General features: G+C 36.9%; 1 protein-coding gene across 1 annotated transcript in view; it reads right to left on the bottom strand.

The window, feature by feature from the left end:
• Positions 1 to 948: 948 nt before the first annotated feature.
• The window catches only part of LOC121384058 (carnitine O-acetyltransferase-like), a 28,299-nt gene continuing 2,838 nt past the window's right edge, over positions 949 to 26,409 (bottom strand). Inside the window, exons 3-14 of the mRNA XM_041514257.1 lie at positions 26,008 to 26,088; positions 24,778 to 24,896; positions 23,267 to 23,320; positions 22,732 to 22,900; positions 13,737 to 13,908; positions 10,620 to 10,798; positions 10,107 to 10,207; positions 8,629 to 8,748; positions 7,248 to 7,370; positions 6,089 to 6,287; positions 4,725 to 4,862; positions 949 to 2,137 (exon numbers count right to left, since the gene is read on the bottom strand). Of these exons, the coding sequence (XP_041370191.1) occupies positions 1,922 to 2,137; positions 4,725 to 4,862; positions 6,089 to 6,287; positions 7,248 to 7,370; positions 8,629 to 8,748; positions 10,107 to 10,207; positions 10,620 to 10,798; positions 13,737 to 13,908; positions 22,732 to 22,900; positions 23,267 to 23,320; positions 24,778 to 24,896; positions 26,008 to 26,088 (1,671 nt within the window). The 3' untranslated portion in view covers positions 949 to 1,921. The remainder of the gene's footprint in view (positions 2,138 to 4,724; positions 4,863 to 6,088; positions 6,288 to 7,247; positions 7,371 to 8,628; positions 8,749 to 10,106; positions 10,208 to 10,619; positions 10,799 to 13,736; positions 13,909 to 22,731; positions 22,901 to 23,266; positions 23,321 to 24,777; positions 24,897 to 26,007; positions 26,089 to 26,409) is intronic.

Below are 26,409 nucleotides of genomic sequence, written 5' to 3'. Positions count from 1 at the left end.
CACAAACCATGGCCTTTGTTGAACCAATTATGGATCACTGGTCGGTGCAAGTGGTTTACACCTACCCATTGAGCCTTGCGGTGCACTCACTCAGGGTTTGGAGTCTGTATCCGGATTAAAAATCCCATGCCTCGATTGGGATTTGAACCCAGTACCTACCAGCCTGTGACAAGGTATAAATGCCTGTAATTCATTTTAAATAAAAAGGCTTCAGCTATAAAGAAGGAAGGAAATGTTTTATTTAATGACGCACTCAACACATTTTATTTACAGTTAGATGGCGTCAGACACATGGTTAAGGACCACACATATATCGAGAGAGGGAACCCACTGTCACCACAAGAAATAGCCCAATGGGTCTATAAAGAAAAAAGAAAAACATGTAATATGAAAAATATTTTATTAACATGCAGACATGTCCGTTTACTGTCTGTTATGTACAATGTTTGAGAAAGATCTAAATCCAGTAAAGAATTGAACACTACACTGACTACAACTCCGGGTAAATAGGGTGTTTTTATATTAAGAATATATAATATTTTCAAAACATTATCTCTCTACTTTCATCCATAAAGTAAATGCAGCCAGTTTGTTCTATTCCTTAATGATATCATTACAATCGTCCTTCCCCCCCATCCCCACGAATAAAGGGTAAATGTAAATATAAAACATTAACTTTGGCCAATCTATATAAAATGATCATGAAAAGAGAGAAGTGTTTTCACAAAAGCATTATGGCATTTATTTATAAGTGAAGAGTTGGGTTGGGTTGGGGGTTGGTTTTTGGGTTTTTTTTTGCATAAAGTAATTATTGACCAACCTCAACAAACCCTGGGAGGAATCCAAAAGTGCACTGCCTGTTAGTACTACTGGTGAGGTGCTTATCTGCTTGGGGGGGGGGGGGGGGGGGGGGGGGGGGGGTGGGGGGGGGGGGGGGGGGGGGGGGGGGGGGGGGGGGGGGGGGTCCCCAAAACAACCCATAAAATTCATCAATGGAATTTCTGCCTGAAAATTCCCCAAAATTTCAAGAAACCGAGCAGCTAACCACACTAACACCCCGGGCCCCTCTCCATCTTACATGTCTATGCAAAACAAATCCAGTAGAAAGGATGAAACAGGAAAGAACATTGCAAAATAGAGCACAGGCGTAGGAAGGTGCCAAAAGTAAGGGGGGCACATGTGCCCCCACCACCACTTTCCTAAGCCAGTGTAGAGCATTTTAATACTGAAAGTTAGGAATATGGCTGCAGACAAAATCTACAGTAGCCAAATTAAAGTACCAAATATAATTCATTTAATGTCCGAATTAACAACTTATTGTCACTAAAGTTGTTGTGTCATAAGTCTAATGGTTCACAAATTTCTGAATGAAGAGTACAGAACAAATATAAACATATTCATTGCAAAAAAAAGGTATTCAAACATATATTTTGTTAAATTTGATTATAAGAGCAGATTGCAAGTATTTTTCCGTTTATGCAAGTATGAGTCGAAAGAAAAGTATGTACACCTTTAGCGCTACACTACACCGAGTCATACAGTCTTGCACAGTGGATCAGCTGATCGGAGGTCATGACCTCTCTAAAGGTGTAACTCCCAATGTGGTTTATGGAAAATATCTCATGCTATCTCTTCCACCATGATGTAATAAAAGAAAAAAGTGCATACAAAACAGTCAAAATTAGTAAACCAACAAAACAGAGGTAGATCTACACACAACTTGCATAGCTAATAAATACTGACATACATTTGCCAAATTAAGTTTAATTTTCATTTTGTGGTAAGGCGAACAACAGCTTATAAACCCTGGTCATGGGTTTCCCAGTGTTTGACAAATGTTGAGAAAGTCACTAGCTCTCACGGAAGGTTTGGCTAGTGCCCTTTGTATTACAGTAACACAGGATTTCTCGAACACCGGTTTCTACAGCTTGGCTTGAGGAGTGCTGGCCAGCAAGTCTCGCAAGTCATCGAATGATTTCATCAGAGCGACCCCAAGTTTGTTGCTGTCAGTGTCGGGGCAGCTGGTGTAAGTCGACACGCCAAAGTGGATTTTCGTTTCCTGAGGGTTGTAGCAGAGGCCATAGCCATCGGGAACAACAGGACCAAAAACCATCACACCCTCGTGATGAGTCGCCACCTGGAGGAGAAACAAATATCATGTAACCGTAGACAAAAAAAAAATGGGACAGTGTTTAAAAATCTTAGGTTCGTTCCTGTGAGGAAAAAGTGCATACAAAAGATCATGTGCTGCTCATTGGTTAGTAGTTTATTTATTTACGTATTTATTTTTATTATATATTTTAAATATTTATTCAATAAATGAAGTGGATTGGCAAACAGGCGGTAGGTCTACATAAAAGAGTAGTCTATGTGGTATCTGATTTCTTTCACTCACTCTCTAGACCAAGTGTAGCAAAAAATACCATACATGTTAGACATCTAATAGTTTAAGAAATATTCTGAGAGTAAAACAACACATGTCCCCTACCAGGCCCAACCAAGTTTTGTATCTCCTAAGTTCAAGAGCCATAACTCTATATAAAAAATGGGTAAATTGCCAAAAAAGTCAAACCTGATCTGTAACAGTACATGCTAAACCTATACACAAAATGTCAGATAAATATCTTAAGGCATTCCAAAAATAAGTCCAGAAAACTAGTTTCCATGTCTCCTAAGTTCAAAGGCCATAACTCTGTCAACAAGAGTACCGGTGAGGTATATGATACGCCCATCAGGAGTTTGATTGAAAACCATATCAATATTAATGAATATGTTACGGGTATGATTCAAGTCGAATTATGTGAACATTTTGCAATGGGATGGATGAACAGTTTGTTTTGGACCAGCCACCATCCCAAGTTGTTCCTACATGTGGTTTGATGGTCCTGTATGCAAGATATGATCTGGACAAGGATTTAGTGTTATATGCAGAAGACTGTGAAAAGTAGGTCACAGTGACCTAGTAATAGTATGCGACACACCACCATCCCAAGTTGTTCTTACATGTGAGGTCTGATGGTCCTGTATGCAAGATATGATCTGGACAAGGATTTACTGTTATGTGCAGTAAACGGTGAAAAGTAGGTCACAGTGAGCTAGTAATAGTACATGACACACCACCATCCCAAGTTGTTCTTACAAGTGAGGTGTGATGGTCCTGTATACATCTGTGTGCAAGATATGGTCCAGACAAGGATTTACTGTTATGTGCAGTAGACTGTGAAAAGTAGGTCATAGTGACCTAGTAACAGAATGTGACACACCACCATCCCAAGTTATTCCTACATGTGAGGTTTGATGGTCCTGTATGTATCTGTATGTAAGATATGGTCTGGACAAGGATTTACTGTTATGTACAGTAGACTGTGAAAAGTAGGTCATAGTGACCTAGTAACAGAATGTGACACACCATCATCCCAAGTTGTTCCTACATGTGAGGTCTGATGGTCCTGTATGCAAGATATGATCTGGACAAGGATTTACTGTTATGTACAGTAGACTGTGAAAAGTAGGTCATAGTGACCTAGTAACAGAATGTGACACACCATCATCCCAAGTTGTTCTTACATGTGAGGTCTGATGGTCCTGTATGCAAGATATGATCTGGACAAGGATTTACTGTTATGTGCAGTAAACGGTGAAAAGTAGGTCACAGTGAGCTAGTAATAGTACATGACACACCACCATCCCAAGTTGTTCTTACAAGTGAGGTGTGATGGTCCTGTATACATCTGTGTGCAAGATATGGTCCAGACAAGGATTTACTGTTATGTACAGTAGACTGTGAAAAGTAGGTCATAGTGACCTAGTAACAGAATGTGACACACCATCATCCCAAGTTGTTCCTACATGTGAGGTGTGATGGTCCTGAATGCATCTGTATGCAAGATATGGTCCGGACAAGAAAAGGTTAACAGACAGACGGATACGGACGGATAACGCCATACCATAATACAACCCATCATAGATGGGCATATAAAAATGGATAAATCATCATGCAAGTCAAACTTGATTTGTACATGATAAAGCTATACACAAAATGTCAACTCCATATCTTAAAACATTGTGTGAAAAAAGATCCGAAAAACTATATGTGGGTCAGATAGACAGATAGACAGACAGGACAGTAACAAAACATAAGTATGAGATCCTGAACTACTTTACTTGTAAGAGTAGCTAAAGATAGTTTATGTGACAAAAGTCTTTTCCTCTGTCAAACTCACAGATATGTGCCTCAACCGTGATTGGATATGAGCATGATAACAAAAGAAGTAAATAAGTATATTGATATGGAAAGAATTAAGAGAACACATCAAACTGTAGACCAAATGTAATTCATTACTAGCATAGTAATGTCGGTATTTCATACCAAGTTGTAATGTGGGACTGAATATCTGTAGTGTTGAATGTGCTGCCTATATGTTCCCAGTCAACTTCTGACAATATGAATTGATTTTTGATGCAGTCATTATTTCTTGTGTGATCCTTTATTTCTTTCCATCAGTATATCATCATGCACTACTAAAGATTCATCACTTTCGATGGGGTGTGCAGGTGCGACTACAAAAATGAAAAAACAATATTCCCAAACAAATCATTCACACTGGACGTATCCAACCCAGCTCTTATTGGAAATAGTGCATTTTAATTTATGTCGTTGCACCACATGTTCCATGACTAATCCAATGTAAATGAGCCCTAACAGATAAATCGGCAAACTATACCTGACTCGTGGATAGCTTGAAATGAAATGCTTGTGAATAACTTGGATCTTTGTGCAGTTCAGGTACATCCAGGTTCGCCTCTAGTGCCGACAACTTGAGTCCCAGTAGATGTCGATCAATGCCCCGACCATTGATAGTCTAAAATGCATAGACGATAATCAACAATAATATCTCAAAACTGAAAATAAAAATTAACCATAGAAAAACCAGTAATAAAGATTAATTCAGAAGCAGTGAGCTATTTTTCATTGTAGCCAGTGCACCACGACTGGTATATCAAAGGCTGTATGTGCTATCCTGTCTGGTTTAAACTATATTTATTCCCAATTATAATGCTGGTTGGGGATTGGCCAACAGGCAAAATGGCTATCCTGTTTGTGGGATAGTGCATATAAAAGATCGATTGCTACTAATGGAAAAATGTAGTGGGTTTCTTCTCTAAGACTATATGTCAAAATTACCAAACGTCTGATATCCAATAGCTAATGATTAATAAATAAATGTGCTCTAGTAGTGTCGTTAAAAACAAAACAAACTTTAACTATATATTTTGTGCATGAATAGTCTGAAATAAACAGAACACACAAGAAAACACAGTTGAACTGTATGAATTGTAATTGCAAAATCTGGTTTACAGAATTAAAGAAGAAACCTGTTGCTGCCACATAGGCATTTGTTACCCACCTCCCCACCATTTAATTTCATTTCAACTTATTTCCATGCTTATATCCAATTAAGGTTCAAGCATGCTGTCCTGGGCACACACCTCAGCTCTCTGGACTGTCTGTCCAGGACAGTGGGTTAGTGGTTAGCACTTTCACTTTGTTTCTAAAGTTAATATTAAAGATTGTTTTGTTTAACGATTCCACTAGAGCACAATGACTATTTAATCATCGGCTAGAAAGAAGAGGGTGTAGTGACCTTACACCTACCACTGAGCCCTTAAGAACTCGCTCTGGGTTGGAGCCGGTACTGGGCTGCGAACCCTGTACCTACCAGCCTGTAGTCCGATGGCTTAACCACCGTGCCACTGAGGCCTCCCCAACAATCACCACTGAATTATACCTGGCACAAAATTTTTATAAAGAACGGATTTATCACCAAGGTCCCATGTCTCATAGGATTGGAAAAATTAGCTTGAGTAAATCATACTTGGGATTTTTCTTTAGGCCACTGAATAATGCATTACATCAGTGTTAAATTAATCATTTAAAGTACTAGAACAAACATCTTATATTGGGAATTTTCAGTATAGAAATTGGGAATTTTCAGAGCCATTTTAATTTTGGGAAGGATCCTATGTTTGGACCCACAGAATGCCTGAATAAATCCCTGTAGAGTTAGTGATCATTTATCAAACTCACCTCATCTGTGTATTTTCTGTGTGCAAGGACTGCCTGTCGGAAGAGGTCAGCTTTAACACTGTTGGTTAAACTAGAGTCATCCATGGCGCGCGTGAAGTTCAGCGAATCGATCGAACATGATCTGATCGTGTCGGTTCTTCCAAGTTGAAATCTTCGCAAAGATGCAGACTCATACGTAGCACACGTTTTCCCATATAACCTGAAATATAACAAGTATTCAGTTTGTCAAGCTGAAATCTTTGTAAATAATACATTTTGCTTTATACTCTAAAATATAACAAGTATTCGGTTCATCAAGCTGAAATCTTTGTAAATCGCAATTATTTTTTTTTATAATCTGAAATATAGCAAGTATTCAGTTCATCAAACTGAAATCTTTGTAAATAATACATTTTGCTTTATACTCTAAAATATAACAAGTATTTGGTTCAACAAGCTGAAATCTTTGTAAATAGCAAAAAACAAAATTATAATCTGAAATATAACAAGTATTCAGTTCATCAAGCTGAAATCTTTGTAAACAGCATATTTTGCTTTATAATTGAAATATAACAAATATTCAGTTCATCAAGCTGAAATCTTTGTAAATCGCAATTATTTTTTTATAATCTGAAATATAGCAAGTATTCAGTTCATCAAGCTGAAATGTTTGTAAATAGCACATTTTGTTTTATACTCTGAAATATAACAAGTATTCAGTTTGTCAAGATGAAATCTTTGTAAATAGCATATTTAAAAAAATATAATCTGAAATATAACAAGTATTCAGTTTATCAAGCTGAAATCTTTGTAAATAGTACATTTTGCTTTATAATCTGAGATATGACAAGTATTCAGTTCATCAAGCTGAAATCTTTGTAAATAGCACATTTTGTTTTATACTCTGAAATATCACAAATATTCAGTTCATCAAGCTGAAATTTTAGTAATTAACACATTTTGCTTTATACTCTGAAATATAACAATTATTCAGTTCATCAAGCTGAAATCTTTGTAAATAGCACATTTTGCTTTATAATCTGAAATATAAGAAGTATTCAGTTAAAAAAGCTCAAATCTTCAAAAGGATGTAGATTCGTACTCAGCAAGTTTCTTCCTATACATCTGTTTATCGATTTGTTAACCACCTTATGTAGTCGACCACCAGTAAGACAAGTACCTAAAGTATGCCAGCTGCAGTGCTGTCTGTATGTAGGCATCGGGACTCAGCTTCTGCGTCTTGGGGAAGTTCTTGCCGTATCCACTGTACGTGAACACTCTGACACTAACACTGTGTATGAATCTGTAAAAGAGCAATTAGAAAAACAGCATGATGGAATGAAAGTTGTTGGTGGGCCCATTGGGTTATTTTTAGTTCTAGCCAGAGCACCACAACTGCCATGGTATGTGCTATCCTGTCTATGGGATGGTGCATATAAAAGATCCCTTGCTATAATGAAAAAATGTAGCGGGTTTTCTCCCAAATGTTTGACATCCAATAGCCGATGATTAATTAATCAATGTGCTCTAGTGGTGTCGTTAAACAAAACAAACTTTAACTTTTGTTTTACACTTTACTACACCCAACTTGAAAGGAGTGACAATATTCATGATCTTTTATGAGATAGACAATATAATTTTATGTATTAAAAAAAATTAAAGCTTCAGTTCTAGGGCTAACTCAGGCACTTGCCAAATTCTCCAATAGTAAATTTTAAAAACAATTTGAAAATTTTATTTTCATTTGGCAAAATAATAATGCATGAAATAATTGATATTTTGTTTTGAAAGTAAATTTGTTTGTGCAAATTCTGAACTTTAATAAATAATTTGGCAACATTTTCTGTCACCCAATCAGTCTAAGCCCCAAGTTCAAACTTATAGTACAATACACGTAGTATGTACAATTAGACAATTTCAATCTCAATTTTCTCATTCTTAAAGAGACTGTGAAGAATTTTCTCCCATTGTTAAGATGTTTCTGACTAACATTTCCTTTTTAATGATAAAAATTACATATGTTTTCTTTTATTTATTACATATTATTTACTTTATTTTATATATTTATTATTTTTTAAAAAGAGTATCAGTGTATATTCAATGTGTTTTTGATCATGCTGATGCTTGTTGTAGCTGAATGCCATTTATTTCCTACTATAAATGTTTTTGCTTGTACAGAATAACTGACATGTAAAGTTCAGTTTTATGGGTTAATACAAACATAAGGACAACCAGAAAAACATTGAATACACAAACACTATTTTACAACACTGTTACTTGAAAACAAGTTACAATGACAGCAAACTTATAACAATCTCTTTACTAAATGTATAGTCATTTTAACTGTTTTTATTTTAAAATAAGGAAATTAAACCACATACATGTAATTCAAACCCTCCCTAGAATTATTTCCTTAGTTACATGGCTGATAAAATACTGAAATAAATAAATGATTATATTAATAAGAAAACTTGCCAATTTTCTCTCATATATCTTTTTTTTAAATTGTGTATCATACTGAAATTTTTGACTTGTGACATCTGTCAGTAATGAGAACTAACTTTTCTGTGGCTTCCTTAGCCTTCTCAATATCGTCTAGGATGTCGTTGTTTAATGTGAAGTCGAGTTTTCTCGCATCAGACATACCCCCAGCAGGTGAGCTGGGCCCAGTGTTCTTCTCACTACATAAAATAAAAAATTGTATGCAAAAAATAAATGAACGAACGAATTAACAAATAATGTTTAATGACACCCCAGCATAAAAAATACACACTGGCTATTGGGTGTTGAATAAAGGTAAGAATATGCATATCAATAATAAATTTAAATATAAAAACTAAAAGTCAAATTAAAACACAGTGTAAAGAGCTGTACAAAAAAAAAAAAAAAAAAAATTTCAAATAAAATTCAACATTTTGTAAGAATTTGAAATAAATTCAGGATTCAGTCAAAAACGATTCCATCATATTTTTTCTACCAAATGTATTAATTTCCTTGATGGCTTAAGATGACTGCACTCCACCAAAAATTTAATGTGCACAAATAAAGAAACCAATATCAGCTCCCTTAAAGAGTAGGTTCACACCGTGACATAGTGATTATCTCATACATGGAAATCACTGTCGCATGACTTATAGATAGAGAATACTGCATTCCTCTCATTTTTATCATCAAGTGTGCTAAAAATGGTAATTGTAGCTATGGCTGATTGTAATGACTTATTAAAATTATGGTTAATGTTATGATTAAAACACATAAACTCCATAATCATTCCACAAAGTAACTGTAGAGTAGTCTTAAGTACTCCTCTAATGATTAAAATCTTCTGTGTTAAGAAGTGAAATAATTTACTTTAGTTAACGAGAATTAGGAATGAATTGTCAAACATATGTTAAAGTTATGGTAATGATGGTACTGTATATTGCCGTGTATTAGCCGACTTTTGAGGTCTAGATGTACTATATCATTTTGTAAGCTCTTATTTGATTGGATCACACAATTTTGTGTAAACAACAGCTATGGATCACAGAATCGTTTGTTTCTGTGTGGAGGGGAAAACAGGGATTAAACATGCCTTAATGAGTTTATTATTTGTTGTTCAGTGAATAATTAAATCACTTATGTGCAGTGATATGTTGTTACAGCTTGATTTGTTTATTTTCTTGTTATGATTTATCAGTGCTAAATTATTTTTGCATGGCATGGAAGACGTTAGCATTGCGATGACGATTACCGTGTCTGTAATAATTAAAGAGGAAGAAAATATAATGAAAAAGAAAAGCACAAGTCTATTTGTTTATAGTATTATTGAAATCAATACAATGTAGGGCCTACAACTGGACAAAAGATGACTTCGGCTTATAGACGAGGCCAGTGATTTTGTACTTGATATTTATGGTCAAACTAAGAGGTCGGCTTATACAAGGAGTCGGCTAATACATGACAAAGTACATTATATATTTATGCTGATAGTTACCGTAAATCATTTATGTGGCTCTGGAACATTTATAATCAAAAGTAAAAGGAGTCTGATACATACCAGTAAGTAAGGATGTGGTCCATCATTGCGGCAATGGGAGGCCCCTCAGCTGTCGTGTGTTCATAGTTTAGACCACTCGTACCCTCTGACCCGATCATAAACTAAACATACAGACGAATAAAAACATTTTTTTTTTAAAAGGTGTACATTTGATGCCCCCACAGTCCTTTCAGATGTACATCCACTAATAACTGTTGATAAGCTCATAGTATACTGTAGTAACATCTGAAATCATTATTTCGCATAATAACTAATTAGAAAACGTTGACAATATTCAATTATAAAACTCACAGTCAATTTTATTACTTCCCACAATGCAGGTTTATTTTTAGAAGTTTAAAGTTAATCTTTATTAATGAAATTAAACAAAAACAAAATAAACCCTGCTTAAAATGGTCACTTTTGGCTGCAGATAATATAATTCTTTCTGCTGGTTAGTATAATGTTATTTAAATAATTTGTATCTAAACCTGTTTTATTTCAAATTTTGTAACACAAGTTATGATTTGTTACCTGCAGAGTCTTATCAAACCACCGATTGGCTGAATTCAACTGACTACCACCACCATGCAACATCTGTTCAGCTGCAAAGATTCTGGCTTCTTCTTGAGATAGATCTGGCCTCGACTTGTCCAAACACAGCACAAAAATACTTCTCTGTATATCCTCCATTAATTTCTTGTTGTGTTTATCTACAAGTTATATACACGGACAGTTAGATTTTTACTAATGTCATACATATTTAATTATGTATCCAAATTATGTGCACCAAAATGGCTATTGGTTTACTTTAAACAAAAATTCATTCACATGTACATTTGTATTGAGATGAACATTCATGCATATAGCTTGTATATCAAGTTTTATTGATTGTATAGTTTGTAAGAAATGTTATCTCAGTGCAGAACAACAAAGAGATAAATGCTATTAAGTATTTTAATTACAAATGTAATACATAGAGGATATTTCATGTTTTTTGTTCAATATGATTTATATCTTATCAAGTGAAGTTTACAATCATATGTCATGAGTCACACTTGCATCGACGAGTGTGATATGATTGCAAACTTCATGAGATGAGATATAAATCATATTTGACCAAAAACATGAAATTTTCTATTTATTATATAACTTTTGGCAATTTACCTTTATTTTTAAAATGCCAGCAGCAAAATAGTTCTGGCTTTCTTACAGTGAAGATAACACTTTCTACAGTGACAATAACACATTTTAGAGTGAAATTTTCACTCTGAAATGTGTTATTGTCAATGAGTGACTGATAACACTTTTATTTCACTAATATTTTAAGATATTTCACTAAATGTTATATAATAAAACCATTTATTACATACCTATTCAATCTTACTATAGTGATAAAGACATTTTGAAACCGTGTAATAAATTTATTCTGTATCGCACATATGTGCAATCTAGACCGGAACTTTTAAATGGGGAATTCCCTTTTTCTTTTTACAGCAGTTAGTGCCTTCTATTGTATTTGAAACATTACACAAGGCTGCCGCATTGTATGATTCTTAATGTTAAATGAATCCATGAAAGGAGTTTTGATCATAGATGTTGTTATGACGTTAAATTAAAAACCGCTTTTGTAAAACATAAAAGAAGGTATGTAATAAATACAGAACTTTACATACGTTGTTTTCGTTTATTTTGCACAAGAACATACCACTTGACCGCTACGCGGTCTCATGGTATATATTCTTGTGCAAAATAAACTCGTGCAATAAATAGGAAGCGAAAACAATGTATGTGAAGTTCTGTATTTATATTGAGATGAACATATACTGGTGCAAGCACGTTTTATTGTTCTAAGATTCATAGTTTGTGAGTACATGTATATCTTACTTTTGGCAAAAAAGAACTCGGTCAACACATAAGAGATTTGGAATAACACAGCTGAAATTGATCTAATACCATTAAAGAACTCGGTCAACACATAAGAGATTTGAAATAACACAGCTGAAATTGATCTAATACCATTAAAGAACTCGGTCAACACATAAGAGATTTGGAATAACACAGCTGAAATTGATCTAATACCATTAAAGAACTCGGTCAACACATAAGAGATTTGGAATAACACAGCTGAAATTGATCTAATACCATTAAAGAACTCGGTCAACACATAAGAGATTTGGAATAACACAGCTTAAATTGATCTAATACCATTAAAGAACTCGGTCAACACATAAGAGATTTGGAATAACACAGCTGAAATTGATCTAATACCATTAAAGAACTCGGTCAACACATAAGAGATTTGGAATAACACAGCTAAAATTGATCTAATACATAAAGAACTCGGTCAACACATAAGAGATTTGGAATAACACAGCTGAAATTGATCTAATACCATTAAAGAACTCGGTCAACACATAAGAGATTTGGAATAACACAGCTGAAATTGATCTAATACCATTAAAGAACTCGGTCAACACATAAGAGATTTGGAATAACACAGCTGAAATTGATCTAATACCATTAAAGAACTCGGTCAACACATAAGAGATTTGGAATAACACAGCTGAAATTGATCTAATACCATTAAAGAACTCTGTCAACACATAAGAGATTTGGAATAACACAGCTGAAATTGATCTAATACCATTAAAGAACTCGGTCAACACATAAGAGATTTGAAATAACACAGCTAAAATTGATCTAATACCATTAAAGAACTCGGTCAACACATAAGAGATTTGGAATAACACAGCTAAAATTGATCTAATACCATTAAAGAACTCGGTCAACACATAAGAGATTTGGAATAACACAGCTAAAATTGATCTAATACCATTAAAGAACTCTGTCAACACATAAGAGATTTGGAATAACACAGCTGAAATTGATCTAATACCATTAAAGAACTCGGTCAACACATAAGAGATTTGAAATAACACAGCTAAAATTGATCTAATACCATTAAAGAACTCGGTCAACACATAAGAGATTTGGAATAACACAGCTAAAATTGATCTAATACCATTAAAGAACTCGGTCAACACATAAGAGATTTGGAATAACACAGCTAAAATTGATCTAATACCATTAAAGAACTCGGTCAACACATAAGAGATTTGGAATAACACAGCTGAAATTGATCTAATACCATTAAAGAACTCGGTCAACACATAAGAGATTTGGAATAACACAGCTGAAATTGATCTAATACCATTAAAGGGACAGTCCTGAGTTTGTTTCCATTGTTTTCAACCAATAGAGCCTTTTTGTTGATTAAACTGGATTTTACCTTCCGACAATTTTGTACGTACGAAAAAATATACATCATATATATCATAAAGAATATAAACACTGACTGTTACAAACACTGACTGTTACAAACACACGACCACAAACACACTGGATATACTAAATTGGTATTTAAAGAAGAAAATGTATTTATTATTTAATTTTAGTCGTCAAAACAACCGTTAGTCAGAAACATCTTACAATGGCTGCAAATTCAGGACAGTCCCTTTAACATACGGTAAAACACAACAATTAGTCTTATTCACAAATAAAACAATAACCTAGAAATTTTGTATTATTTGCTTTTGCAACTTTGAATTAGACCAACCATAATAGATTACATGGACAGACTAAATGTACCTTGAATAATTTTGTTGTATGTTTTGGCCCAGCTCGGTCGATCCCACATTGTGAGTATGCCAAGAGCCGGTGCCACCTGTTGTGACTGGTTCACAATGTTCTTCAGCTGGTTACGGAGCTGATCTTCATTTAACAGTTTTCCATCACTGCTGTGGACGTCTAGTGAAAAGAACTGGAAAAAACCCAGTCACATGTAAGTGGAAATGGCACCTTTAACAATTGTACAGAAAACAAAGGCCGTGGTATGTGCTATCCTGTCTGTGGGATGGCACATATAAAAGATCTCTTGCTGCTATTCGAAAAAAGTAGCCCATGAAGTGACGACAGCGGGTTTCCTCTCTCAATATCTGTGTCATCCTTAACCATATGTCCGACGCCATATAACCATAAATAAAATGTGTTGAGTGTGTCGTAAAATAAAACATTTCCTTCCTAAGGATAGTACTCTGGTTGAAGCATCCCAACAGCCAATGGAATGGCCTAAAATTCTTCTACTGCACACTCCTTCCTGTTCCGGTCATGTGACTTTAACTTCATCACACAGAGAACTGCAAGCGGGGAGGCCTGCGAGAGTACAAACCCTTGATGACAGGTAATGTATCTATAAAAGAGAAAACACCTCAAGTTTTCTCCATTTCTTTTCAACATCACCTGTCCTCAAACTAGTGCAGCATTCAACAGATGGTGGTGGGTTCCGTACTCCGAAGATGCACACGTCTTCTCCTCGTGGACCAGCAGGAAGCTGACACAGTGGAAGAATAGGCCAGCTGTGGTTGGCCCATCTCTTGTGGGATGCACGAAACAGACTATAGCCGTGATGTTAGTAGTAACAGCGGTGATGGTGGCATTCATCAGAGGAGTGGTGGAACGATCCCACCGTTATGTATAGAACCGCTATCTCGTCATACAACAAAAGGGTTCTGACAGGGTGGGTAAGCGTAGCCACTGGGAATGCAAGTGTTAGGTAACCTCCCAATCAATTCTTGGGTTAGTAACAACATCAACAATCTAATGGGTGAATCCGTCAGAACATTGAACTAAACATCCCCCTGTTTTTTCTTTCTTGTAAACAATGATCTGCTAGCTCAATTAGGTGAAAACAGGTCACCAGTGTGCAGTGCATTTTGACTAATGTTATCCTGACAAAAGTCCTGTCACCAACCAGTGCCTTAACTTCAGAATGGTGCAACAAACAATTGTCAAGTCCTCACCTGTCAATTCTGTGGACATATCGGGGTGCAGTCCAGGAATCCCACAGATATTAGCGGCAATGAGGGTGACCAGTGTTAACCATAGCATGTGCTGCGACCACAGGACCCAGATGATGGAATCCATCAACATCTTCGGTAGATACATCTTGCAGATAGTAGATGGAGAAGTAACTTCCCAACACACCCTGTTAAAATACTGTTAATAGGTGTATTGCAGTGCAGCGACATCATGGTGGCAAGTGCATGTAGTTCATGCGGGTTAGATGCTGACGGTGGAAGCAATCCCTCAGCTTGGTAAGAGCACAGAATTGTAGACTGAATCCAGGTAAACACTGTGTTCTTAGTGATGTGGTTCTGGTTGCATGAAAGGAACAGTCACTTTCAATGCTTGTGGAAAGGCTTTGTTCTCTTGATGTAGTGCTTGAGGGCTCGTACAGGATATAAAGACAAGTCCTGTACATCATGCGGACCCAGTGTGATGGATGTATCGTCTCTGTGGAACCGCACCATGTCCACGTCCAGTGCATGGATGTCTGACATTCTGGCCACCATAGCAACGCCAAGCAGGAACACTATCTTCCTTGTCAAAACATCTAAGGACGCCTCCACTATGGGCTCGTAAGGTGCTTTGGACACGGCCCTCAGAACAGATTCAGGTCCCATTTTGGTAGACGAAAATGTTGAACCTGGTCTTCATGCTTTAAACCCTTTATCATAGTGTACATCTCAAAAACTGCTGCCAATTTGGAATCAGTTGGCTGAGTCACGAACTGTTGCAATGACCGAGACTTAGCCAGCTATGGTAGAACCCTTGAGTTTCAAAGTGGACCGGAGATACAGCAAAAACTCTGCTAACTTCTCCACACGAACAGTCTGAGGTCTCAGCTTCTGTCGTATGCACCATCGGTGAAAGCAAAGCCAACAGACATATGCAGCAGCAGTGGATGTCTGATGTGCCTTCAGTATCACCGTCATGGTCTTGGAAGAGAACCCTGTCTTCTTCAAACCCTCAGAGATAAAGTCCACGCGTGTAGCTGGAACAAGCGTGGATGATGCAGTCTCGATGTCGGATGAAGCAAGAGACGATCCCAATCGGTTAGTGCTACAATGTAGTAGTCCAGAGGATATGTGGAGCAAAATGACCAGATTATGCACTTTTTGATAAAAGCATGAAACTTGGCACACACATCATAGACATCATAGAGAACATTTTAAAGATTGGAGGCATTCTCAATATGCCCTGTGGTGGCTATGGTGGCCATTTTCCAAGATGGCCACTGTGGATATTTCTTAATATTATGACGTACAAATTAGCCCAGAATACTATTTTGAGCCATTTTAAGATTACATATGCCCTCAAAATGTATTCTTTAGGCTACAAGAAGGATATCAAAACTAATATTTGGTGGCCACTGTGATATTTAGGGGTAATTGTAGCTTCAAAACCATAAAAAGTCGACCTGCAAAATAACATTTAATCGATTACCTTTAAAGTGAGTAATGTATAAAACAATATTTATCTTAGAAAACAATTTATCTATTATTAGGTTACCCTAACAGATGTAGACAGATGTGTGTAGATTTAATGTACCCATTGTGTATAAGTTTATTAATGCCAAAAGGCATAACTGCCATCGCACATGTCGGTACTTTTTCATAGTTCATTGAGTATGGATATATGTGTGTCTGTAGAAATATCATTGCTTGTTATGTTTTTTGGTCACCATGTGCATCAGGAAAGTTAATATAGGGCTAACCATACAACGCCCCACTTGGACCAGTGATGTCATAATCCAAAATGGTTGTCTTCAATTACATTTTGTATACATTATTCTTATGTACATTATTTTAATTTTTAATACCTAATTAGGCCATTGAATAACTCAGTTTAAGGTGATTAAAAAGGTTGATCCCTCGGATTTTGGGTCCAGCTAAGATTTTGTGATCACATTCAAGACCTCCCAAGTAATCCGTCATTATCCTGAATTTATCACTTGAAACTGCAAGGATGTATGACATGAATGCGAAATCATGTGCCCTTTATGAGAGCTGATAAAATATAATATAATATATATATATATATATATATATATATACACACACACACACATTGTACACTAAGCCTAACATCAAGAATTAATAAATTATGATCTAATTGTGCCAGTCAGAAATCTGGAAGTTTAAAAAAAAAGACTTGCTCTGTATACTAATCACCCCAAAATTGGTTATGTATTCATAATTTTAATTCTTCATCATTAAAAATTAATATTTGTAAATAATTAATATTTTTAAAAAAATCAATGCCTTCAGATTTAAGTGAGATCAGAAAATGACTCTTTCGAAATACTGATGAATTTAATTGATTGGTTTTGACTGCCTCACATTTTGAGGTCGACTTTTTTATTTTCCCATTAGAGCATTATTTTTACTTTTAAATGTGACATTTTTAACACTATTTGGGTAACAGCAGTATAACAGATTAGTGAAATACAATGGTTACTGCAGATAATAGTTGTGTGCAGCATAGGTGATATTTTTTTTTGACTAAGGAAGGTAATGTTTTTATTTCAGGACGCAATCAACACATTTTATTTATGGTTATATGGCGTCAGACATATGGTTAAAGACCACACAGATTGAGAGAGAAAACCTGTTGTCGCCACTTCATGGGCTACTCTATTCGATTAGCAGCAAGGGATCTTTTATATGCACCATCCCACAGACAGGGTAGTACATACCACGGCCTTTGATATACCAGTCGGCCTTTGATATACCAGTCGTGGTGCACTGGGTTGAGTGAGAAATAGCCCAATGGGCCCACCAACGGGGATCGATCCCAGACCGACCACGCATTGAGCGGGCACTTTACCACTGTGCTATGTCCCGCCCCTTTTTTCTGACTACTTAAGAGGTAATAGATGACAGGAAGAACAGAGGATAGTGTAACAAGAGCCAGAAATGTTATGTCCACATGAAAAGGCATTAGGAATAGACACTATTCTATTAACACAGAATGGACTCAGGGCTAACTCTGCCACTTGCCAAATTCGCCAATTGCAAATTTTAAGAACAGTTGGCAAATTTTATTTTAATCTGGCGAAAACAAATTGTATGATAATTTATTTTTTTGTTGGAAAATAGCTATAGGTGTTGCATTTTTTAGATAATTTGGCAAAACTTTCTAATAGCCCAGAGCAAGCCCTGGGACTAATCCAAAAACATGTTCTTCGTGTGGGATGCCAATCATACCTTGGCATCGTACGAAAGGACTGCTGAGTGGTAAGTGATATGGATAACATTAGCACAGCTGCAGAGGACGCTGCAGATGCATACAAGCACAGTAACACAAAAAAATTTAGTGTGGTGAGTGATTAATGGGAAATTTATGCAAGATTCGCTTTACCTAATATTCACATTAACACAGACTTTTGATAAAAGAAAAGTAATATATGAACCATTAATGGTGTATAATAGTAGTTGTAAGTATGATATTGCACTCATTTTAATGGTGTATAATGGTGTATAATAGTACATGTAGTATCATATTGCATTAATTTGAAATTAAATTTTTATTTGTAGCAAGATTCCCTTTGCCTAATATTCACATTAACACAGACTTTGATAAAAGAAAAGTAATATATGAACCATTAATGGTGTATAATAGTAGTTGTAAGTATGATATTGCATTCATTTTAAATTGCATTTTTATCTGTGGCAGTTAACTACAAATTAATCGATCCCATATATAATTTATGAATAATTACATGTAACTCCAGAATATCAAAACTGTTATGTCCTAGTACTGAGCATACTTTATAGTTTTTCCATGGCATGATAAAAATAAAGAGAAAACATAAAAATCTACTTCAAGAAGTCACCAAAACAGCAGCCAATTCTTCACCTTCAAAGAATTATTTGTAGACAGAGTCAGTCAGAGCATGACACTATCTACGGCACTACTGTACCCAATAACACATTACGTGATCTTTTGGTCTAATAAAGTTAATACTTTTTATTAGTAAATTAATTATTTTATTATACTGTTTTATGGATTTGTATTTAAGGTATAAAATATATGCACATTTCAAAACAAAAAATTAATTTTAAAAAACACATTTGGTGGGAAACAACCATTAACAATTTTAATAGAGCTTCATTAAGAATTGATAAATTGTTACAGTTATGACCTTGAAATGATCTCTAAAGGTCATCTAAGGTCAATTTCCTATTTAGTTTTTAAGTCTAGATGTTTATTCATGGAAACAGTTAAACATAGAATGACAATAAAATATTATTTGGGGTTATTTTTCCCATGCCTTTATGTGGGGAAATTGTCATGGTGGCCATTTTGGAAAATGGCCGCCATTGCCAACACAGATGGTATTGAGAATGCCTCCAGTCTTAAAACTAATATCCATGATGTGTAGTATGTGTGTACCAAGTTCCATGCTTTTATCAAAAAGTGCACAATTCATTCACATATCCTCTGGACTATAGGAGGATCTGGATCCGCGAGACATATGAGGTCGGGAAACCAGACTCTGCCTGGTCACAATGGAGTGATGAGTGGTCGACAATAAAACTCTTGAAACTGCTGGATCACTCTGGGAAGCAGCACTGATGGAGGGAAAGCATAACCATCCCAACTGATGGCCAATGCATCCAGATCAAGAGCTTCCGGATCTGGAACCAGTAAAACATACACCTGAAGCTGACAATTGAAGCGTGTCACGAACAGGTCAAGATTTGGTGTCCAAAGCCTTTGGCACACCCATGGGTTAAGCATCCACTCTGACTTGTGGAGAGGACGGTCAGGACAATATATCTGCCAGGACGTTCGAAACTGCTGGAATGTGACAGGCTCGTAGCTGCAGTGGAATGGTGTTTACCAACTTGAACAGACTGCTGGAATGTGTTCCGCCCTGCCGATTGATGCACTCTGTGGCTGACACGTTGTCTGTGGCTACCTTGATAGTCGCATAGAACTGAAGTAAGAAGTTGTCATGAACAGCTAACTTCGTCTTTTTCTGGCACTTTGTGAAACAGTCGTTCAGCAATGCAGGAACCGGGACATTGGAGCAGTGATCCTGGTAAACAGCCAAGAGCCACCTAAGGCAGAGCAGGCCACAATGCTATATTCCCGATATACACTGATGATAAACAATGCAAATACCATACGGCTGGAGTCCAAGACGGTCCCAACACCCGATGCTAAGCAAGCAGCAAAAAGACTATCTTCCCTGCATCGTACATGAATGCTGGTGGTGGGTTGACAATCTACAATAGACTGTAGTAACAACTGAGCTGTGTGACATCAACTGGATGATAGTCACTGGCCGCCAAGTACCGATCCATTGAAATTTCCAGGAGACAGCTGTCTGCATAATAAATCTCAACGAACCTAGCAGAAGTGGTGATTGATTTGCAGACTTCCGGCACCAACCGATGTAATGATCAACCCACCAGATATCTTGGTAAATTCACCAACCAACAGATGAACAGTTGGAACGGTCCAAAGTACACTTCATGGGATCCCAAACCAGTGCCAACAGTTGACCGGTCCAATGTACTGTCTTCAACCCTAAACCGTAATGCTTGCAACTTCGAACCAATGACAGCAAGCGAAAACCTATGACGAATTCCAGAATGTGTACTGTTTCATCAGGATCCATCAGCTACCCATAAAGCTTGATCTAGACTGTAGATCTAGTGTCTCTACGTCGAATGACTTGTGAAAGCTGTGGTCGGCTCTTCTCTTGAGATGAGTGTGATGATCGTCTTGATGTAGTTGCAGGATTCCCATGGGCATGGGTTCATATTACCTGCAGGCCCGGTTGCAGCAAGCGCCATGACGGAAGCCATACATGGTTGCTGGTCTGCAGAAGTAACCGTAGCTGCTCGAAGTTCATGGACTGGTGACCGCGGCGGCATTCATTGCCGTAAAGGTCTCTTGAAGCATACTCAGTAGTATCTTCAATATCTTGGATATGGAATCAATGATGGAAGGTTGCATGGCAGGAGCTGGAGCCATCAGACTTGGCCTGCTTAGCCCGCTGGGCTAGGACTTGGAGATACACATTGAACTCTGTCAGTTCCAAGACAGGGAATGAACACATCTCCTATCTATGTCGCACAGCAATCGACAGCCCAGACAAGAGTTCATGGGGGTCGACACGGTCATGAATTTCTTGCATTTGAGTCAAGACAGCACAACTTGAGAAGTACTAACATCTGACATTGTTAACTAATCTGTAATGATAAAGAAAACAACATGAGTCTGTACAATTCCGGCAAACAAAGAGCCACCATTTTAAAAAAGGGCGACTGAAGATTGTTGACCAGCAAGCACGACAATTAATAAATTTGGAAATACTTTAAAGAAAGTGATTAAAACCAAAATAAATGTACAACAATAATGTAACAACATGTAGAAATGTATTCCCAAATAAACCAAGTGAAAACAACAGATGGACTCAGATTAAGACAGAGCGAAAGGACAGACGTCTGAACCACAAGAACGAAGGAAAAAGAAGGAAGTTACAGTCACTTGACCGTAACAGGAAGGGAAAGTAGGAAGGAAATGTTTTATTTAACAATGCACTCAACACATTTTATTTATGGTTATATGGCGTCAGACATATGGTTAAGGAACACACAGATATTGAGAGAGAAAACCTGCTGTCGCCACTTCATGGGCTACTCCTTTTCATTACCAGCAAGGAATTTGTTATATGCACCGTCCCACAGACAGGATAACACATACCACGGCCTTTGATATACCAGTCGTGGTGCACTGGCTGGAACGAGAAATAGCCCAATGGGCCCACCGACGGGGATTGATCCCAAACCGACTGTGCATCAAGCCAACGCTTTACCACTGGGCTACAACCTGCTGGAACAGGAAGGGGTGCACAGAAGAATTTTAGGCCATCCTATTGACTGCTGGGATCTTCGAACCAGACTGCTAACCTTAGGTATGAGTTTGAGCACTAGTTTGAGGACAGGTGATGCTGAAGAGAAATGTTTTTTGTTTACCATTTTCAACTACATACCAGTTACCAGTCTTATGGCATGTAGCCAGATTTCCCAAATATGTGCTCCCTACTGGGTGCATAAAGCACCTAAATTACATATCCTGAGAACAATGTTTTGTGACCTTCAAGCTTAATTGTAAATTTCTGTATCAAAATAATAAATTTTGTAAACCCAGTTTAAAATGATTTTAAAATTTTAAGTTTGCTAGAAACAATAGTGTACTCAAATGAATACACTGCATATAGACTGCCTCAAATGTTTGTAACCGTTTGGGGGGTGTGGCAATGAGAACTGATTTATGATACAACCCCTGCAATTAAGAAAATGTCCACGGCAAAAAAAAACTAAAATGCCATTTTAAAAAACCCTTAATATATTTCAAGGCAAAAATGTGCCGCGGAGTATTAAAAACTCCCCAGCAATCTCCATGGCAGTGCCAATTGCCGCGGAGTATTAAAAACTCCCCGGCAATCTCCATGGCAGTGCCAATTGCCGCGGAGTATTAAAAACTCCCCAGCAATCTCCATGGCAGTGCCAATTGCCGCGGAGTATAAAAAACTCCCCAGCAATCTCCATGGCAGTGCCAATTGCCGCGGAGTATTAAAAACTCCCCGGCAATCTCCATGGCAGTGCCAATTGCCGTGGACAGTTGTAAGGGTTGTGATATAGTCTTAGATATGATAAAAATAATTAGAGGGTAGCTACACCCACACCTATAAGAGCCATAAAACCTTTAAAATAAAACCCACCTGGTTATTGTGTATGACTATAATATGACGTGGTGGGTTCTCTGATGTGGGAGGAAAACACACATGGGAATCGATCTTCTCGCCTGGAATTCGGCAGCCATTAAGAATTTGGTAATACTGCATCATACACAGGGGTTTTCCACCAAGTTGCTCCACTGGCAGATCCCCACTGAAAAACAACTTTGTTGTACTCGTAATACACACTTTTACAGCTCCTCTGAGGCTCTGTATCAAAAACAACACTGACATCTCATAATTGCCTTAAAAATACAGATTAATTTAATATACTCACCTTTAACAGACTTTGAAACAATATACAGCAAAAACAAGAATATTAACAGGAATATTAACAAGAATATTAGTCAAGAATGAATTAATATTTAATGAAACTCCAGCACAAAAATTACCTTGGTAATTGGGTGTACAATAAAAGTACATAAAAAATATTAGATAACATATGTCAAAGTCTCAAATATTTCACATTTACAAAATAACCTGCTATTACATTGATGTTTTTAGATAAACATGTATTTACCTATCAATCATTTTTTTATAGTCAAGTGCACCAGACACAATCTTAGCTGCATACCTGAAAAATACAAACACATCATTTCACTACACTGGCGCATCGTTTGGTATCGATGTTCAGCGCTGGAGTTAAGATATATAATGTTATTTTACTTTATTCCTTAGTCTCATAATTATCTTGTGGAAGTGTTGGGTACTCTGGTCCGGGTTGTGTTTGACTCTCGAGTGCTCGAGTCCAATATTTTGGACTCGTAGAGACCCTAGAGGTATCAGTGGTGGGTGAAATGTAAATAATTATTAATATGTATAACAAAAGATGCACACTATTGGGAGGGCGCAGGGAAGTGGTATGCCTCTCCTCACCTTCCAGAACATTTCACTGTTGTAGATGATTCAATTCTGGTTACTTTATCAAATATATAATCATTCTAAAAATGAAGTTAGATGACAGTAAAGTCAGTAGGGGAATAGGGTCTCCACGAGTACTCGGGCACTGGTCGAGTCTAGTAAGACTCGAGTCCGTTGAGAAGACTCGAGTACCCGTACAAGGTGGAATATAATAATCACCTATAATACAATGGACAATGTAGGACAATAATTTCAGTAGTAGATAATCAACGATATATGTTACACAATAATTATATGATAATGCACTAGTTCCTATTTTCAAACTGGCCGTCCATCCTTCACAACACTGAACATATCAACCGGTTTCTAAATGCAATACAATGGCATGATTAGGCATCCATGTTCAGCGATGGAATTAAGATGCATAATGCTATTTTACTATATTCCTTAGTCTGATCATCATCTGGTATAAGTGCCGGGTACTCTGGTCCGGGTCAAGTTTGACCCTCGAGTCCTATATTTTGGACTCCCTATAGGAGAACTGGGAATAACTGAATTTGGCCCCACTTCCCATTAAGTTGGTTATGCATAATGCTGCACACGGACATGGACTGAAATACTTCATTTTGTGTTTAACTCTTTTGATGTTACGAACCACTTTCAAGCAGACTATGTCAACATAATGTATAGTAGAGGGAAGAAGGAAGGAAGGAAATGTTTTATTTAACGACACACTGAACACATTTTATTTACAGATATATGGAATCAGACATATGGTTAAGGACCACACAGATATTGAGAGAGGAAATCTTCTGTCACCACTGTATGGACTACTCTTTTCGATTAGTAGCAAGGGATCTTTTATATGCACCATCCCACAGACAGGATAGTATATACCACGGCCTTTGTTACACCAGCTGTGGAGCACTGGCTGGAACGAGAAATAGCCCAATGGATCCGACAACGAGGATCAATCCTAGACCTCGCATCAAGCAAACGCTTTACCACTGGGCTATGTCCAGCCCCCAGTAGAGGGAAGAAACCTAGCAGTGAATAGTTAACTCAACACCTCAACCTTGAAACTCCTGTACTGAACAGATAAGACAGAAAAACCGAGCCCAGAAGAGCACACTTAATACAGCTTTAGGTTAGCTATACTAACATACTCACGTGATCATGCTGTCAGTGCCCGAATAATTTTGTCTGGGAAAGATCACGCCAGGATTCGAGTTAATAGGTACGGGCGATCTAACCTCCAAGTAAGCCAGGTTTTTCCACCAATCAGAAAGCTGGTAAGATAAGCCATAAAAATAAGTGACATTAATTCAGAAACTATGGCAACGACAAGATATGACAAAAATATTGCTTTTTGAGATGGAACTCCTTTTATACTATGGTACTTTTGATCAGCAAATGAATGGGTGTACTGTTAAATGTTACTTAAATTATTCTATTTCCAGTTGATGGATTTGAGTTTTTAAAATGACTTTAGCTGACACACAACAATTTAATGTCTTGTTAAAGTTGTTAATCAATGGGAGAGGAAATGCACTTAGGTTAGAGATAGAAAGAAAGAAATGTTTTATTTAATGACGCACTCAACACATTTTATTTACGGTTATATGGCGTCAGACATATGGTTAAGGACCACACATATTTTGAGAGGAAACGCGCTGTCGCCACTACATGGGCTACTCTTTCCGATTAGCAGCAAGGGATATTTTATTTGCGCCTCCCACAGGCAGGATAGCACAAACCATGGCCTTTATTGAACCAGTTATGGATCACTGGTCGGTGCAAGTGGTTTACACCTACCCATTGAGCCTTGCGGAGCACTCTCAGGGTTTGGAGTCGGTATCTGGATTAAAAATCCCATGCCTCGACTGGGATCCGAACCCAGTACCTACTAGCCTGTAGACCGATGGCCTAACTACGACACCACCGAGGCTGGTAGGTTAGAGATAGGTTAATGTATACAAAGAAAACAAATCTACCCACTTAACATTCAAGTTCATAAAATGGGAGAGATGAACTAAGGTCTAAGATCAGGTTAACTAATATATATATATATATATATATATATATATATATATATATATATATATATATATATATATATATATATATATATATATATATATATATATAGTAGTTGAATCCCGTTGGCTTGAACCCGTTGGTGCTCAAGAAAGTGTTCCAACCCATCGGTCAACAACGAGAAAGTGTAACTTGGGACTTAATTTTTAGTTTGAGCTTTATGGTATATTCGACCCTTCCGAGTTCGACCCAACAGGATTTTACTATATATATATATATATATATATATATATATATATATATATAAAAATTTCAGTCCACAAGATTTGTGCAGGTAGTGGAAATGCACTGAAGACAATCTACCCAGTTGATATTCTTCTGAGCTCGCTGCTCCAACAGCTGTTGTAGTTTAGGTCCAGGATCCCGCCTAAATTCTTCAACTATCTGAAATTAAATATATGTATTAAAAAAAAATTGTTTTGTTTAACGACACCACTAGAGCATATTGATTTATTAATCATAGCCTATTGGATGTTAAACATTTGATAATTTAAACATATATATATATATATATATATATATATATATATATAGTCTTAGAGAGGAAACCTGCAACATTTGTCCATTAGTAGAAAGGGATCTTTTATATGCACCACCCCACAGACAGGATAAAACATACCACTGACTTTGATATACCAGCGTGGTGCACTGGATGGAGCAAAAAATAGCACAATGGGCCCACTGACAGGGATTGATCCCAGACCG

The sequence above is a fragment of the Gigantopelta aegis genome, chromosome 10, assembly GCF_016097555.1.
Source record: "Gigantopelta aegis isolate Gae_Host chromosome 10, Gae_host_genome, whole genome shotgun sequence".
NCBI classification, from domain to species: Eukaryota; Metazoa; Mollusca; class Gastropoda; order Neomphalida; family Peltospiridae; genus Gigantopelta; species Gigantopelta aegis.
Note: the sequence above shows the minus strand (reverse complement) of the source record. Positions and strands in the feature narration are given on the sequence as shown.